The sequence below is a fragment of the Orycteropus afer genome, unplaced genomic scaffold (genome assembly GCF_000298275.1).
Source record: "Orycteropus afer afer isolate SDZICR_OR568_19922 unplaced genomic scaffold, OryAfe1.0 scaffold00132, whole genome shotgun sequence".
Classification (NCBI taxonomy): domain Eukaryota; kingdom Metazoa; phylum Chordata; class Mammalia; order Tubulidentata; family Orycteropodidae; genus Orycteropus; species Orycteropus afer.
In genome coordinates, this window is record NW_006921719.1 from 5,340,114 (window position 1) to 5,354,630 (window position 14,517).

The 14,517-nt window shown below is 43.8% G+C and overlaps 1 protein-coding gene across 1 annotated transcript in view; it reads left to right on the forward strand.

The window, feature by feature from the left end:
* The window catches only part of HOMER2 (homer scaffold protein 2), a 201,069-nt gene extending 192,847 nt beyond the window's left edge, over positions 1-8,222 (forward strand). Inside the window, exons 6-9 of the mRNA XM_042781554.1 lie at positions 1,237-1,393; positions 4,663-4,773; positions 6,121-6,201; positions 8,034-8,222. Coding sequence (XP_042637488.1) covers positions 1,237-1,393; positions 4,663-4,773; positions 6,121-6,201; positions 8,034-8,222 — 538 coding nt within the window. The remainder of the gene's footprint in view (positions 1-1,236; positions 1,394-4,662; positions 4,774-6,120; positions 6,202-8,033) is intronic.
* Positions 8,223-14,517: the final 6,295 nt, after the last annotated feature.

Here is a 14,517-nt window from a genome sequence, read left to right on the forward strand (position 1 = left end):
GCTCAGGGGTCCAAGATTATCTTCTGTGTCTGTGTTAATTGGTTTCCCTTTTCTTTGTTGAAGAGGGTCTGTGCAATCCTTCTGCCCAGTCCGCCATCTTGCCGGAACCCCTACCAGAAAACTTTTTGATGGATTTGTTTTCCCTGTCACTTCAGGTTGCACTCAGCACCACACATGTGTAAGTTCCCAAGCAAGGAACTAAAAGGAGGGCCAAGAGAAAACAGTAACTGAGGGGACCTTGATTCCAATTTTTTTTCTCAAACTTCTTTCTCACTGAGCACATAGAATCAAAGATGAAATGTAAAGTTTTTGTGGTAATGGTAACGATGTCCCTCAGGCTGTGGGGTTTCTTACAACCCTGGGGTGACATGAGGCTCGCCAAGGCAGCCCTCACTTACATTGTATTTAGAACTCCACTTAAGCCCACACTGTTTCAGTCACTTTCCTCAGAACCTCAGCCCTCAAATCTGGATTCATTAAAAAGCTCTAAGGAGGCACAAGTTACAGTGGAACTGTTATCACCGAGGAACAAGGCTTTTTGTTTGTTTAAACCTGGGGTCCTTGGGTTCCAAAGAAGGGTGTCAGGAACTTTTTGAAGGGGCTCATAGCTTTCAGGAGATTCTCAAAGGTCTCCATGGCACTCCGCAGTAATTCAGAACTATTATCCTTGAGGGGGAGTCCTTGGGTGGTGAAAACAATTAACATGCTTGGCTGCTCACTGAAAGATTGGAGGTTCAAGTCTACTTAGAGATGCCTCAGAAGAAAGGTCTGCTGATCCACTTCTGAAAAATTTGCCATTGGAAACCAACCATATGGAGCACAGTTCTACTCTGGCAACGCGGAGTCATCTTGACTTGACAGCATCTGATTTACTGGTACCTGTGGAAGGGAATCTAGATGTGAGAGGAGGATCTGTAGCTTGGGGTCAGTAGGGAAGTAGGAGTGGGGAGGTCCTCGTTCTACTGTGTGGCCTTCATTCTTTTGTGTCTTTATTCTTTAAGAATTCAGTTTTCTTCTAAAGCGATTCTCTAAGGAAAATAGCCCCTCAAGGTGTGAACTAGAAAGAGTTACCCATGCTCCTAGACTCTTGGTACTTGCAGCCAAGCCTGGGGTGGGTCCCAGGAGTGGGCTGGGTGGCAGCAGGCCCCAGAGCAGCAGGGCCTCCCCAGGCAGGTGGAGATGGAGCAAGACAGCACCCACCATCTTGGTCATCACCTCCTTGCCCCCACCCCACAGTGCTGCCAATGTGAAGAAATGGGAAATTGAGCTGCAGACCCTGCGGGAGAGCAACGCCCGGCTGACCACAGCACTGCAGGAGTCGGCAGCCAGTGTGGAGCAGTGGAAGAAGCAGTTCTCTATCTGCCGCGACGAGAATGACCGGCTCCGGAACAAGGTGGGCTTCCAGCCCAAGGGCCATCCTGGGTGCCCTGGGCCATGTGGGAGCAGGAGGGATAGGCCACTGAGGCTGGCTGGTGTGGGCAGTGGGAAATGGAGCTGCATACCTTCCTTTTCCCCTCTCTTCCTTCCTACCTGCCTCTTTCATGCTCTCTTCTTCCCCATGGGCTGGACAAGACTGGGTGCTTCTCTTTGAACTTCCTGCCACCTCCCTGCCTTTTTTCTTTCTGTTTAAATGTATACACACTGTATCTTTAATGCTTATGCACATTTGAATTTGAGAGCCTCTGATTTGTTTAAATGTTAGAACAAAAGGAGAGTTTGGGTGCAGATATCTGGGCATTTGAACAATTGTAATAAATCCAAGGAGCAAACTTTAGTCATGTGTTATAGCCATGCAACAGCAGTTGACACAATTTATCCCATCTTCATGAAATTGAAACACTTTCTCCACTGGCTTTTGAGACACCCCTGTGCTCCTCGGATCCTCCTTGACTGGATTCTTAATGATCTCTAGTGTTGATATGCCCGGTCCTCCCCCTTCATTACCAGCCCCCACTCCCCAGGTGACTTTGGCTCTCCCTTCCACTATCTTTTTTTTTTTTTTAATTTTTATTGTGATTTGGGTGAAAGTTTACAGAGCAAATTCACTTTCCATACAACAGCTCACATACACTTTGTCTCCTGACAGTGACTACAATTTACCACAATGCAACACCTCCCCTCCCACTTCCTCCTCATAGTTAACCTTTCCTGTGTCCTTCCCTCTATGTAGTCCTGTCTCCCTGTGCATAAACAGCCCTTCTATTTTCCCCTGATGGTTCTATCCAAGGAGTGTGTCTACCGATTATAAATGTTCAGCTCATATGCCTGTCTTTCATTTGTCTGGAAGCCACAGGAGTGAGTTTAATTCCAGACCTAAAGGGTAGCTAGAGGCCATATCTCAGTGGTTCCATCAAGTTCTATCAGACCAGCAAACCTGGTTTCTTTCTTTTTTTTTTTTTTTTTCCAAATGATTTTGAGTTTTATTGCACATTGTTTCTCCCACTCTATCCAGGATCTCCTACATAGATCCCCCTCTGAGTGGTTGACCGTGGTGGCCAGGCACCATCTAGTTCTTCTGGTCTCATAGTCATATAGGGTGCGGATCACATCTTCCAATGTCTTTTACATTGTGCTGCTACACAGGTGTCCCTGCCTTTCTCAGTAGGAATCTCACCATGTGAATACCTGATTTATTGTTGTTATAGAGCCACATTTTCTAATTTCTACTTGTAAGGAAATGATAAATAAATTGGAGATTTCATTTTTAGTCCCTTGCAGAGAGTGCCTTCTGATACTCCTTGGGTTTTTTTTTTTTTTTTAATTCTGTGGGGCCCTCTCTTTACATTTCTGTGGTTCATAGTCTTTGTTAGAGAAAAGGGATTGGCAAGTCCATGGGTGAGTGAGAAAATAGAGTCAGAGAAAGGAGGAGAGTTTTTTTAGAAGCCCTGCTTCTGTACAAATCCTTATTCGTAAAATTGCAAACTGGGAAGTGAGAAAGGACATAGCCCTTGGAGTATGAGGTGCTGACAGCTGTTGTTGGCAGGTCAGATGCCCTCTGCTCTCCTACCTTGGCATCCTGGCATTCTGGTTTCTTTGGAATTCATCCATCCTTGCCTGTAATAAATCACCCACACTACCTGTAATTCAGCTGAGTTGCTGTGGTGGTGTTGGGTGGCCGGAGATTGTCCCATTGAGGACTGAGGTTTCGGTGCTAACCATGTTTTGGTGCTCAGACTGTGAATCTCACAGGCAGTTAACACTCAGGGCTTTGGAGTCTGCTTTAAAAGTGTGCGATTTGAGATGGAGAGAACCGCTCTCCCTTGGCCCCTGTTGGCAACCTGCCTTGCCTGACCTGAGTGGAGCTCCTGTGGTCCAGTGCTCTGTGTCACCATCTTACTTTGATGCTGATGGCACATAAAACTGCCTCCTGTCATTTTTGCAAACCATCTTGAGCTTTCCATGTAAATGTCCAAAGTGCTGACAGTGAGGGGCACCGGGCCAATCGCTGACTTTGCATGTTCCTTTCCAGGGCTTGGCAGATCTGCCTGCCAGCAGGATCGATGGCCCTTTATTTTGTTTTTTCAGGCAGAGAGCTGAGTATAAGCTCTGAAGGGCAGGGGGTGGGGGGAGTAGGGATGGTGTGTCACAGAACTCACTCCCGTGGAGGGACGTCAACTTCCCTAAATGGGAAGCATCAGAACTTTAGTATCTCGGGCTAGGGGCTGAAGACGGTGGGCTCTCCAGCTGCTCCTGTAGCTAGGTATTCAGACCCTGAGTGACAGACCCCTGTGAGAGGTATCCTTCAGGCAACTACCCAGTGCCCTTAATAGTGAGGACTGCTGCTGTTGGGATGCCACAGGCCTCCCCCATCAGTAAGGTGCTTTTGTGTAACCTCTCAGTTTCAGTCCTACCGTCCAGCCTCACTCAGCCCACACACTTTGGTCCCTGGAAATGCTCAGTGCCACTTGGCAATGTCAAAGGTATAGGTCTTTGCATGCTTGTCCCAGGTGGGGAAGTCTTTTGACTAGGGAGGGGGAGAAAGATGCATCCTGGATTTACCATTCAGCTTGCACCTTGTGTCTGCAAGGAAGAGGCCCACAGGCTAGGCCCCTCTGCACACTTCAATAAGGAAAGGTCATCTAGAAATAAAATGCTTAAAAGTTCGTCATTCCCATTTAGCAGGCACTACAGTTTCGTTCTGCTGTGCACGGGATCGCTATGAGTCAGAAACGACTCGACGGCACTTAACAACAACAACAAAAAAAAACCCACAGAGTTACTCAGTTTCCTACCTGCTGGCTTCAGCCCTTAAAATGAAACAGCATAATTCAGGAAATGATTGAAATGATGTAAAAATGATGCTGAGATGAAGCAGAGAAATTCAGGAAACATCTGGCCCCTGCTTACAATGACCTCTTAAAGCAAACCAGAAATTACTGTCCCAAAACTGTGAGAAAGGCAGAAGCCTAGAGCATCCTGAAACCAGGTTTTGTTAATCATTTGGCTCTGCTGGTAGAGTAGGGCATCTCGAGTGAGTAGGAGCAAACACAGATCGACAGTAACGTGGAGTTTGTTCAAAGCCACAAAGAAAAACTTATAAATGGGCTAGTTTATGGTTTATCTGAAAAGGAAAACAGCAACAGTGCTGTGGTGATTTTTTTTTTTTTTTTAATGTCCAATGGAAATGAGCATGGCTATTCTAATGCATCATATTTATTAAAGATTGATGAACTGGAAGAACAGTGCAGTGAGATCAACAGAGAGAAGGAGAAAAATACCCAGTTGAAGCACAGGATTGAGGAGCTGGAGTCTGAACTCCGAGAGAAGGAGACGGTGAGTAGTGGTGCGCTAAGCAGTGCTCTCTTGTCCCCTGGGCCTTATATGGTGATCTCACCCAAGGACACAGCAGGTGGCCATACGGCATATGTCCTGGCCCTGGCAGCTGCCCTGACAGTGCAGAGGCAGAGCCAGGTCACACGAAGGCACAGATGCTCCAGGATCCAAAAGCAAGTTGAACATTCTATAAAACACTTAGGAAACTTTTATAAATAATCTCTCATCAGAAGTTGAGTTCTGCTCTCAAATTAATGCAGCTAGAGCCACTTTTCATGCAGTCATTTATTATCTAGAGGTTAGGACAGCCAAGTACACAGACTTAGGAGACCATGGGCAAGCTGCCAGACCTCTCAGAGCCTGTGTCCTCATGTACAAAATTAGAAACCTAAGAATACCTGCCTTTTTCTGGTGGTGTATGGAGTCCCAGTGGCACAGTTGGTAAGCGCTCACTGGTAACCAGCAATTCAAACACACCAGCTGCTCCATGGGAGAAAGATGTGGCAGTCTGCTTCCATAAAGACTACAGCCTTGGAAACAAACCCTAGGGCATGAGTCAGAATTGACTTGACAGCAGTGGGTTTGATTTTTGTTGTTTTTTAAATTTTTATTGTGATTTTTGTGAAGTTTACAGAGCAAATTCATTTTCCATACAGCAGTACATAAACATTTTGTCTCATGACATTGACTGCAATTCCCTACAGTGCAACAGCTCCCCTCCCACTTCCTCCCCATAGTTACTTCTTCTCTGTGTCCTTCCCTTCCATGCACTCCCACCCCCCTGAGTTGTCTTCCTGTGCAAACACTGCCCTTCTGTTCACCTATGATTGACCGTTCCAAGGAGTGTATCTATCTGATGTAAATGTTCACTCCATAAGCCTGTCTATTTGTTGTTGTTTTTATAGAGTCTCTGGGTGGTACAAATGGTTAACATACTCAGCTGTTAACCAAAAGGATGGAGGTTCAACTACCCAGAGGCAGCTCGAAAGAAAGGAGTAGCATCCACTTCTAAAAAACCTGCTTTATAGAGTGTCTTTCTACTCTGACACATGGGGTCACCATAAGCCTGAATCAACTCAACAGCCGCTGGGTTCTTAAGGTCTTCATGAGATGGTTTATGTAACGCAGTTAGCTATTAGAATGGTCTGATGTTTAAGTATTAAATCATCATTATATTACTTATGCAAACAATGCAGATTCCATAAGCTACTTCTATTAATGTATGCACACATTGGTAATGTAAGGCATCACTTGTGAGTGGGAGCAAACACAGAATTGGTGGTTTTCAAGAATACATTGTGTCTGACTTGCTTTCATGTTTCCCTTTCAAAATTCTGTCTCATGTAGGAGTTGAAAGATCTCCGAAAACAAAGTGAAATCATACCTCAGCTCATGTCAGAGTGTGAATATGTCTCAGAGAAATTAGAGGTAAGGGTGGGAGCTGTCCGTCTCAGCTCAGAAGGGAAGACATTTACAGTGTTACTCATTTCCCCTGCTGCCTCTGATTTTCACACCTTGCACATTAAAGAATGCTTTTCTCTTCATGAAAGCCAGTGGTAATTGCATGCTAGATGCCATCTATGCCCCGGGGTAGGGATTCAGCAGCTTTTGTCTTTTTGGTTTTTCCATCTGTAAAGAAAGTGTGCTGTGTGTAGCAACATTGTTGGTGACTGTTTCCCACCCACAGAGGTCCCCCACAGGACCATGGAGGATGGAAGGAACAGGGACTGCAAGGATGGGCTGGAAACATAAGATCCAGGTGCTAGTCCAGTTCTGCCACTCCCAAGCCAGTGACCTTGGGCAGGCCCTCCTCATTGGCCTCAAAGTCTGATCCATGGATGGTTTTCATGCCGTCCTTCATCTCAGAGGGTCTCCTAACTTCCGGTCCTTTAACGTACACAAGGAGCACGCTATTGAGGTACACAGCCCCAGTGTTAGCTACTGGCTCATGTGCACATGTTCAAAAACAGTCTCATTTTATACCATAAAAGAAAGTATTTTGGAAGCTCTTACTTGAAAGAAAGGGTACAAGTTAAGCCTCATTTAAGGACACACAGCTGTCCCACCTTCAGGAGTTTGCTGTCAGAATCACCCAGACGGGCCTGCATTGGCTAAGCAGGGGCCTAGCTCTGCAGAGTATCTCCATGGTAACAGCATTTAGGTACACAGGCAGCTGTCCTGGAGTCACTGGCATAGCCAGTCTTCCTTCACTGAGGCCCAGAGGCTGGCCTGGGTCTGAGGAGGGCTCCCCAACACCTCTCCCATCATTCTGTTTCTCACTCTCAAAATGAAAGGAGGTCTCTGCTGACTACCCTGGACCTGGAACCCCTCTCATTGGGATTTCATTGTAAATTAGAAACAGGATCCTTTAGGAAGGACCCTGAGTTCTGCATTCTGTGCTGGGACTTGGTTTCTCAGGCTGGGTGTTAGTTAGCATTTCTGTCAGAAAACATATGGGAAGGGAGAGGCACACAGAAATGTTCTCTGCTTCCTTTTTTCTTTTTTTTTTTTAATTGTAGTAAAATATATAAAGAAGCAATCCTTAAGCACTCAGCTGCTAACCAAAAGCCTGGTGGTTCGAACCCACCCACCAGCTCTATAGGAGAAAGACCTAGCAATCTCCTCCTGTAAAGATTACAGCCTAGAAAACCTTATGGGGCTAGTTCTACTCTGTAATATAGGGTCTCTGTGAGTCAGAATCAACGTGATGGCACATAATAACAACAACAGTAAAATTTATGTGACATAAAATCTATCACTTTAAGTACTGAGTGTCCAATTCAATGGTAATAATTATATCCATAGTGTTGTACAGCCATCACCACTATTGTTTCCAGAACTTTTTCATCACCCCAAACAGACCTGTTCAGCAATATCCAGATTGCTGCTTCCTTTTTGACCTCAGTGGTTGCAGCCCTGTGTGTTGAGGGATTTACAGCATCACTAGGGCATAGTGCCTAAGGCATTTGACTGCTAACCCAGCAGGCTAGTGCTTCAAATGCACCAGCCATTCCTCAGAAGGAAGACTGGGCAATCTACTTTTGTAAAGATTTACTGTCTCGGAAACCCAAAGGAGGGTGCTATGAGTTGGAATTCACTCGATGGCAGTGAGTTCGGTTTGATTTGGTAGGGTTTCTACACCCCATCACAGGCCCACAGGTCTAGTGGAAAATGGATGGTTTGGCTAAAGCAGGTCTCAGTGGACAGATGGCCCCAATCACTCTGTTTTCCAGACCCTTCTCCCTTTCATTTTACTTCAGGCGGCAGAGAGAGACAATCAAAACCTGGAAGACAAAGTACAGTCTCTAAAGACAGACATTGAGGAGAGTAAATACCGACAGCGCCATCTGAAGGTGGAGTTGAAGAACTTCCTGGAGGTACTAGATGGGAAGATCGACGACCTCCATGACTTCCGCCGAGGTCTTTCCAAGCTGGGCACGGACAACTAGGGCTGGGCCGAGGCCCAGGCCACGCACAGTAGTCCCACGTGTATGTGTATGAGACAAATAGGATTAGGACGTTCACCTGTTTGCGTTGTTTCTGTAAATGCAGGCACGGTTTGTCGTGTTTCCAAACCAGTTGTACCGTGCACTCAGCTCCTCTTCAGATTAGATATCTCCTCTTGCTTCTCTGGCCTTGTGAGGTTGTGGACAACTGGAAGATTCTGACTCAGGAATCCAGACTAGATCTACCTAGTTTATGCAGTCAGTGCAGGGATATTTATATCTTTTCTTAAGGGCTGTTGCAACCATATGAACTGGGGAAGGGGAAAAAAAGTATTTTCTAATCCACATATGACTATCCTTTACACCATGCTATTTCACTCCTTTTATTGACTGGCATTCAGAGTATTTGAATGTCCACAAGGCCCCAATCTGTAGGGGCATGAAGGTAATAGTTCCCTCTCAGTAAACATTGAGATGCTTTCAAATATCACTCAGTACAGACTTGTCAAGGGAAAGAGAGCAAGTTTTTGGTGGGTGCATTTGCTTACACGAAAGCTGCTTGCATCCACTGATACCCCTCCCGCCCAGTTTGTATGGTTGCGACTGTGTACCTTTTCTTGGCTTTTACTTCTGAACGGATGGCTGTGCTATGGGAACAGCATGCAGGGAGGGTGCCTAGCACAGTGTCTGGCACAAGTAGGTGCTTAATAAATATTTGTTCAATTAAACATATAAACAGAATTTAGTGTGTTAATCAAACCCCACAGTAGAGGTCATCTTTGTCAATGGTACGCCATCTTTGTTGTGCTGGGAGATTACCAGCATAAATGCTTCTAACTGTGTGGTCAAACCCAGGGATTGCCTTGGGGGTTGTGGGGCAGGAAGGATGGCAGTGGAGGAAGCAGGAACTGGTCTGAGGCCCCAGACCCCAGGTCATGGTGTTGTGCCCGTGGGGATCTCTGATATTGGGACCTTGTTTCTCCTATGGCCGGGGGTTCCAGGACCCTGGCTGTTCATGGCATAGGGGACACCTGGGGCTTGGGATTTAGGGTGGGAAACTTGTATTGGGTTTGGACAGTTGAAGTCTATGAAATCACACAGGCCTATGAACATTAGGACAGAGGAGTTCTGCCCAGGTTTGCTTTTGCCCTTGTCAGTGCTTACTGAGGAAGGGTCTGGAGCCATAACCCTCTTTTCCCCCTTTACAGAGCTTCTGGTAGGCCTTAGTTTCTCAGGGCAGTGCTAGCACCCTCTCTTGGTAGAGACTGGTCCATGCATGGCAAGAGGTTTTGCATTCCTGGCCCCACACATTTCTAAATGTTTTCTGCAGGGCTTTGGTACGCACTTCACCATATGAGAACCACCTGAAAGAACTTCCCCCTCTAGATAATGTTCTCCACTGGTTAGAATTTCTCCTGCCAAATTTGGATTAGTGGAGACAAAGCCTGAAAAAGGGGGCTAGGCATACACCTAGATGTGACCTGGGTCCCAAGGTGAGTCTTTGGTCGTGCAATAATTCTTCATCTAGTTGAGACCCTCTCTCTGAGCAGAGAGGGTCTTCTTTGGGATGAGGAAAGGAGGGAAGGCTTTTGATCTGGAGCACCCAGGCACTTTAGAGGAGACCCCATATGTGGCATGGGTCCACATGGGAGGCTTTGGTTGAAAATGGAGAGCAGAAGAAGAGCAGACAGGAAATGCAAAGTGTGGTCAACTCTCTTGGTGATTAGGGTAGTATAAGCTGGCCCTGCCCTTTCCCCAGAGTTCCAGATGGCCCTCGTAACAGTCAACAATTGGTAATGGCTCCCTGCTGCCCATGTCAGGACCCTGGAGAGCTGGGCTGGTGGTAAGTCGGCCACCAGCACTGTCTATTAGGTGACTGAGTGAAGCATGGTCAGGTGACATATTGCTTCCTGCATCTGTGAAACCTCGGACCTGAAAGAGGCAAAGCAAAACTTGGAATCCTTTAACCGGGATGATCCTTAGAAATAAGTATTTTTGTTCCAGTGAGGACCCAACTGGATAAAAGTTGAGAGTGGTGAGTATAGATGAAGTCATCCTAGTGCCTAGAGCATGTAAAGTCACCAGAGTAACAAGTGGGGACAGTGTGGTCAGATCTTGACTGGAAATAGCACCAGTGACCCCACAGACCTTGTGTAGTACATCATTTTCATACACTCCTGCAGGCTACCACTTTTGACCTTAATTTGATGGAAGAATTGGGTGGATATCATGACCCCATTTCATGGACAGGAAGTGGAGACATAGGAGGGGTAAGTGACATGCCCAAAGTCCCCCAGTTAGCGAACAGTGATCTTCAGAGTGCTCAGAGTCTACAAGCCATGCTGCTGTCTTTCCCTTCTTGGATGACAAGAAGAAAAAAAACACTGTAACCAAAGTGCATATTGCAATTATATTATTTTAGTGTATGTTCACAGTAAAGGACAGGTTACAAATTAGCAAATCAGAATTACATCTATATTCATTACAAAAAGTAAGTTCCACATTTGAATGAGTCTCATTTTTCAAGGCTCTTTCCAGTAAGGTGTTGGTTAAAATGATGTCCGTGTGCTGAAAGGCTAGTTCTGTGGAACCCATGCTCGTATTGGGTCCTTTATATGTGGTTTTAGTGCAGGCAGAGCAGTTGGTTCAAAACAAACTGGAGGCCCTGAGATGGCAGAGATACACACAGTTCTGGCTGGGGTCACCTGTCCACTGCCCACCCTAACCCTGCCCAGAGATGAGCTAGTATAGGGGGAGCAGACTCTCCCAGTGGTTACAGCAGGTTGAATGGCACTTAACCAACACTCAGGAGGACTGAGTCTCCAACCTTTTGGACTTCTCTGTAGTCTCAGGCCAGCCTAGATTCTGAGCCTGCTACTTTGGGGTGTGTGTGTGTGTGTGTGTTTAGATAAATCCTGGTAAAATGTTGTATACATTTATTTAATAAATATGTTTGAGGACCTCCAGCTAGAATATGCAAGGTTACTGTGATAGGTGATGGGGCTGATGGAAGTATAACAATTCCAGACTGTGGTTCTGGCTAGGTGAACATTCTGATTACTCTGGTAAGAGTTTCACTAGAACCAAAAATAAATGAAAATGTCCACACTATTAATGGGAGACCAAATGGCCTGTTTCTGTTTCTGTTATCCAGTGTCTGGTTGTGTAAAGGAAAAACAAGACATACATCATTAATGTGCTGTGCAGAACCATCGTGGTATGCTCATTTTTGAAGAACTCCAATTCCAGAGACTTTCCTATAGTAACGTTTCCTTTCCTATAGAACCCAGGGGTGACTTTAGATAAGAGCCAACCACATGGTGTGCCAGGGACCTTTTAATGGGACTTCACTTGTGGCCAGGTACACCTTGGAAGGAAAGTAACCGTGAGGTGACTTACTATAGGCAGTATAGGCACCCTAAAGAGACTGTCCATTCAGAGGGGGCCAGCCATTGCTCTTTGTTAACAACTGGAAGAGGATTGTTTGTGCCCTTCATCCTTCTATACATCTTTTATTCAGTTGACACTTAACTGGATTTTGAAGCACCGACAATTTAAACTAGAATCGTGCAAATCAATGTCCATAATATTTTTAAATGATATGCATGGTTTAAAGGGGTTTCTGAGTACCTGGTTTCCCCACAGAAATATGATATATTCTGGGGAGAGTAGAGGTGAGGGCATGGAGTGGGAAATCCTGTATAGAAATGTTAGAAATGGGTGTTATTTACATTCCATATGCCTGTCTCAAGAATGTGAGTTTTCTGGTTCCTCCTTAAACTGACCAGCCAAGAAAGGGACATTTGGTAAGAGTTTTGAGGTGGATGAAATGTTCTAGTGAATTTAGGATTCTGTGTGTATGTGTTTGTGTGTGTATTGGAGGAGGAAACAGCAAGAGGAAGCAGGAAAAATAGCAAGGGAGAATTTCCAATAAAAATATGTGTACCTCAGAGGAGGTGTTTTTTGTTTGTTTGTTTTGTTTTAATATTTCTGATGTTACATGTTTTGGAATCCATTTATGGAGAGAACAGTTTCTGAGTCTTTTGTTTTTGGTGGGGTTGTACAGAGCTCACTCTCTTTGATGAGTGGGAGCTTAGCTGGACAGTGATCCCCAGACCACGTGGGTTCCCAGTGCACCTGGTGGGAGCTTTGAGAAACCATGGTGACATTCAAACTTGTTATAAATACATTTTGACAGATGATTGACAGGACTGATGATGCAGCTGTGGGGAGGTGTTATTGTTTTTACCTGTTTTTGGTATGAAGTCCTGACATCAGATGAGTTGCTGTAGTAGTATCTTTTGATATGATAGGCATGAAGGCATTTATTGCACCAAATGTAGGAGTTTAATGATATGAAGGGGTAGACAAGTGGACTTTCCCAAAAGCCCTTTTTTTCTTCTTTTTAAATTCCTTTTTTGCTGCATAAGTAGTATATACATTAAAAAAAAAAAACTATAGATATATGAAAAAATCACCTGTTATATCAGTAATATCAGTAATAACCACTGTTAACATTTTGGTATGTATCTTTCCATATTTTATTATTTTTATTATTTTTATTTCCCATGAAATAGAATCATATTATACATACAATTTTATAACTTGTCTTTTTTCCTCTTTTAAAAAATATTGTGAATATATTTCTATATTAGTAAATATGTAATTACTTCTATATAGATTATACCTTGGATACTTAAGATTGTTTCCAGTTTTTCGCTGCCATAGACAAGAATATGGTGAAATCCTTTCTTCTAAAATCTTTGTGAACTTTTAAGAATATTTGGGTAATTTTCTAAAATTGGACTCAAAACTATGGTGAACATGACAAGTGCTCCCCATTTCTGCTTCTACTTTCCTTCCTGTGCCTACAAGGAACTTGACTTTCCAGTCCCCTTGTAGTCAGTCAGAATCCCTGGGTAATGCCAACAGTCAACACACTTGACTAGTAACAAAAGATTGGAAGTTCCAATTCCACCCAGAAGCACTTCAGAAGAAAGGCCTGGTGATCTACTTCTGAAAAATCAGCCATTGAAAACCCTGTGGAGCCCAGTTCTACTCTGACACACATGAAGCTGCTATGAGTTGGAATCGACTCAGTGGTGACTGATTGTAGTCCATCAAGGTCCTATGATTAATTCTGGCCATTGAAATGTGAGCAGAAGAAACATGAGGCTGAGACTGTGAGATACCATGTGTGGTTCTCCAGCCTCTCTCTCCTCTTGCCTCAGCACATGATGCATGTCTCGGGAGCAAAGCCTATGTCCACCAGGGTCCTTGAGTGACTATGTGGAGCAGCCTTCTCCCTCCCACCCCCACACACACCCGTCTGTATGTCACGTGAATGAAAAAAAAAAAAAAAAACTTGTTTTGCCACTGGCAATTCAGAGTTAATTTGTTACTGCAGCATAACATATTCTATGCTGACAAAATAGGTACGCACATATTTAGGACTTTTAATATATTGTGCATCAAATTGCCTTCCAGAAAGAGGGTATCAAATTATACTCCCACCAGCAATGTATGAGACTGTCCTACTCCCTTGTTAGTAATGGTGTTACCATGAAAATGATCTAGTTTATATGCATTTTTTTATTGCCACCTTCTAATATACATATTCATTTCCCCTGGCCAGTTTTCTTATTAGGTGTTTAGCTGTCTCATTGATTTCTAAGCATTATTTTCATAGATACTGTTTTTTTTTTTTTTAAAAAGTATGATTTATTTTTAATATTCAGGCATTAAATTCTTTTTTAGTAAAATCTACCTTTTGATCTTTGGTTGCTGCCTTTGGTGTCATGCTTATAAAAATTTTCCAATTTCAATCTCAAAATTGCATAAATATTTCACCAATATTTTATTCCTATCCTTTTATTAGTTTTTTAACAGTTAAATCTCTGATCCAGCTGGAATTTATTTTCTAAACTGTCCCACCATCATTTAGTAACAAACCTATCCTTTCTATACTGGTATGAAATGCCATTTTCCATGTATACCTAGTTCTAATATGCCCTCAAGCGTCCTTCTGAACTTTTATTCACACATTCTGCTCATATCTTCAGGCACTGGTACCACACTGGTTTTATTATCAAAGCTTTCATCCCTACTAATTAACCTTTTTCAAAATTTGCTAAGTACTTTTTACATATTAATATTTCCAAAAGAAATTTGGAATCATTTTGTAATGTTTTAGAAGAATTAGAAATTGGATTGTGTAGCATTTTTACATTAAATATATATTACAATTACATCTTTATAATATTTAACCTTTGATTTCAGTAAATTTGTAAAGTTTTCT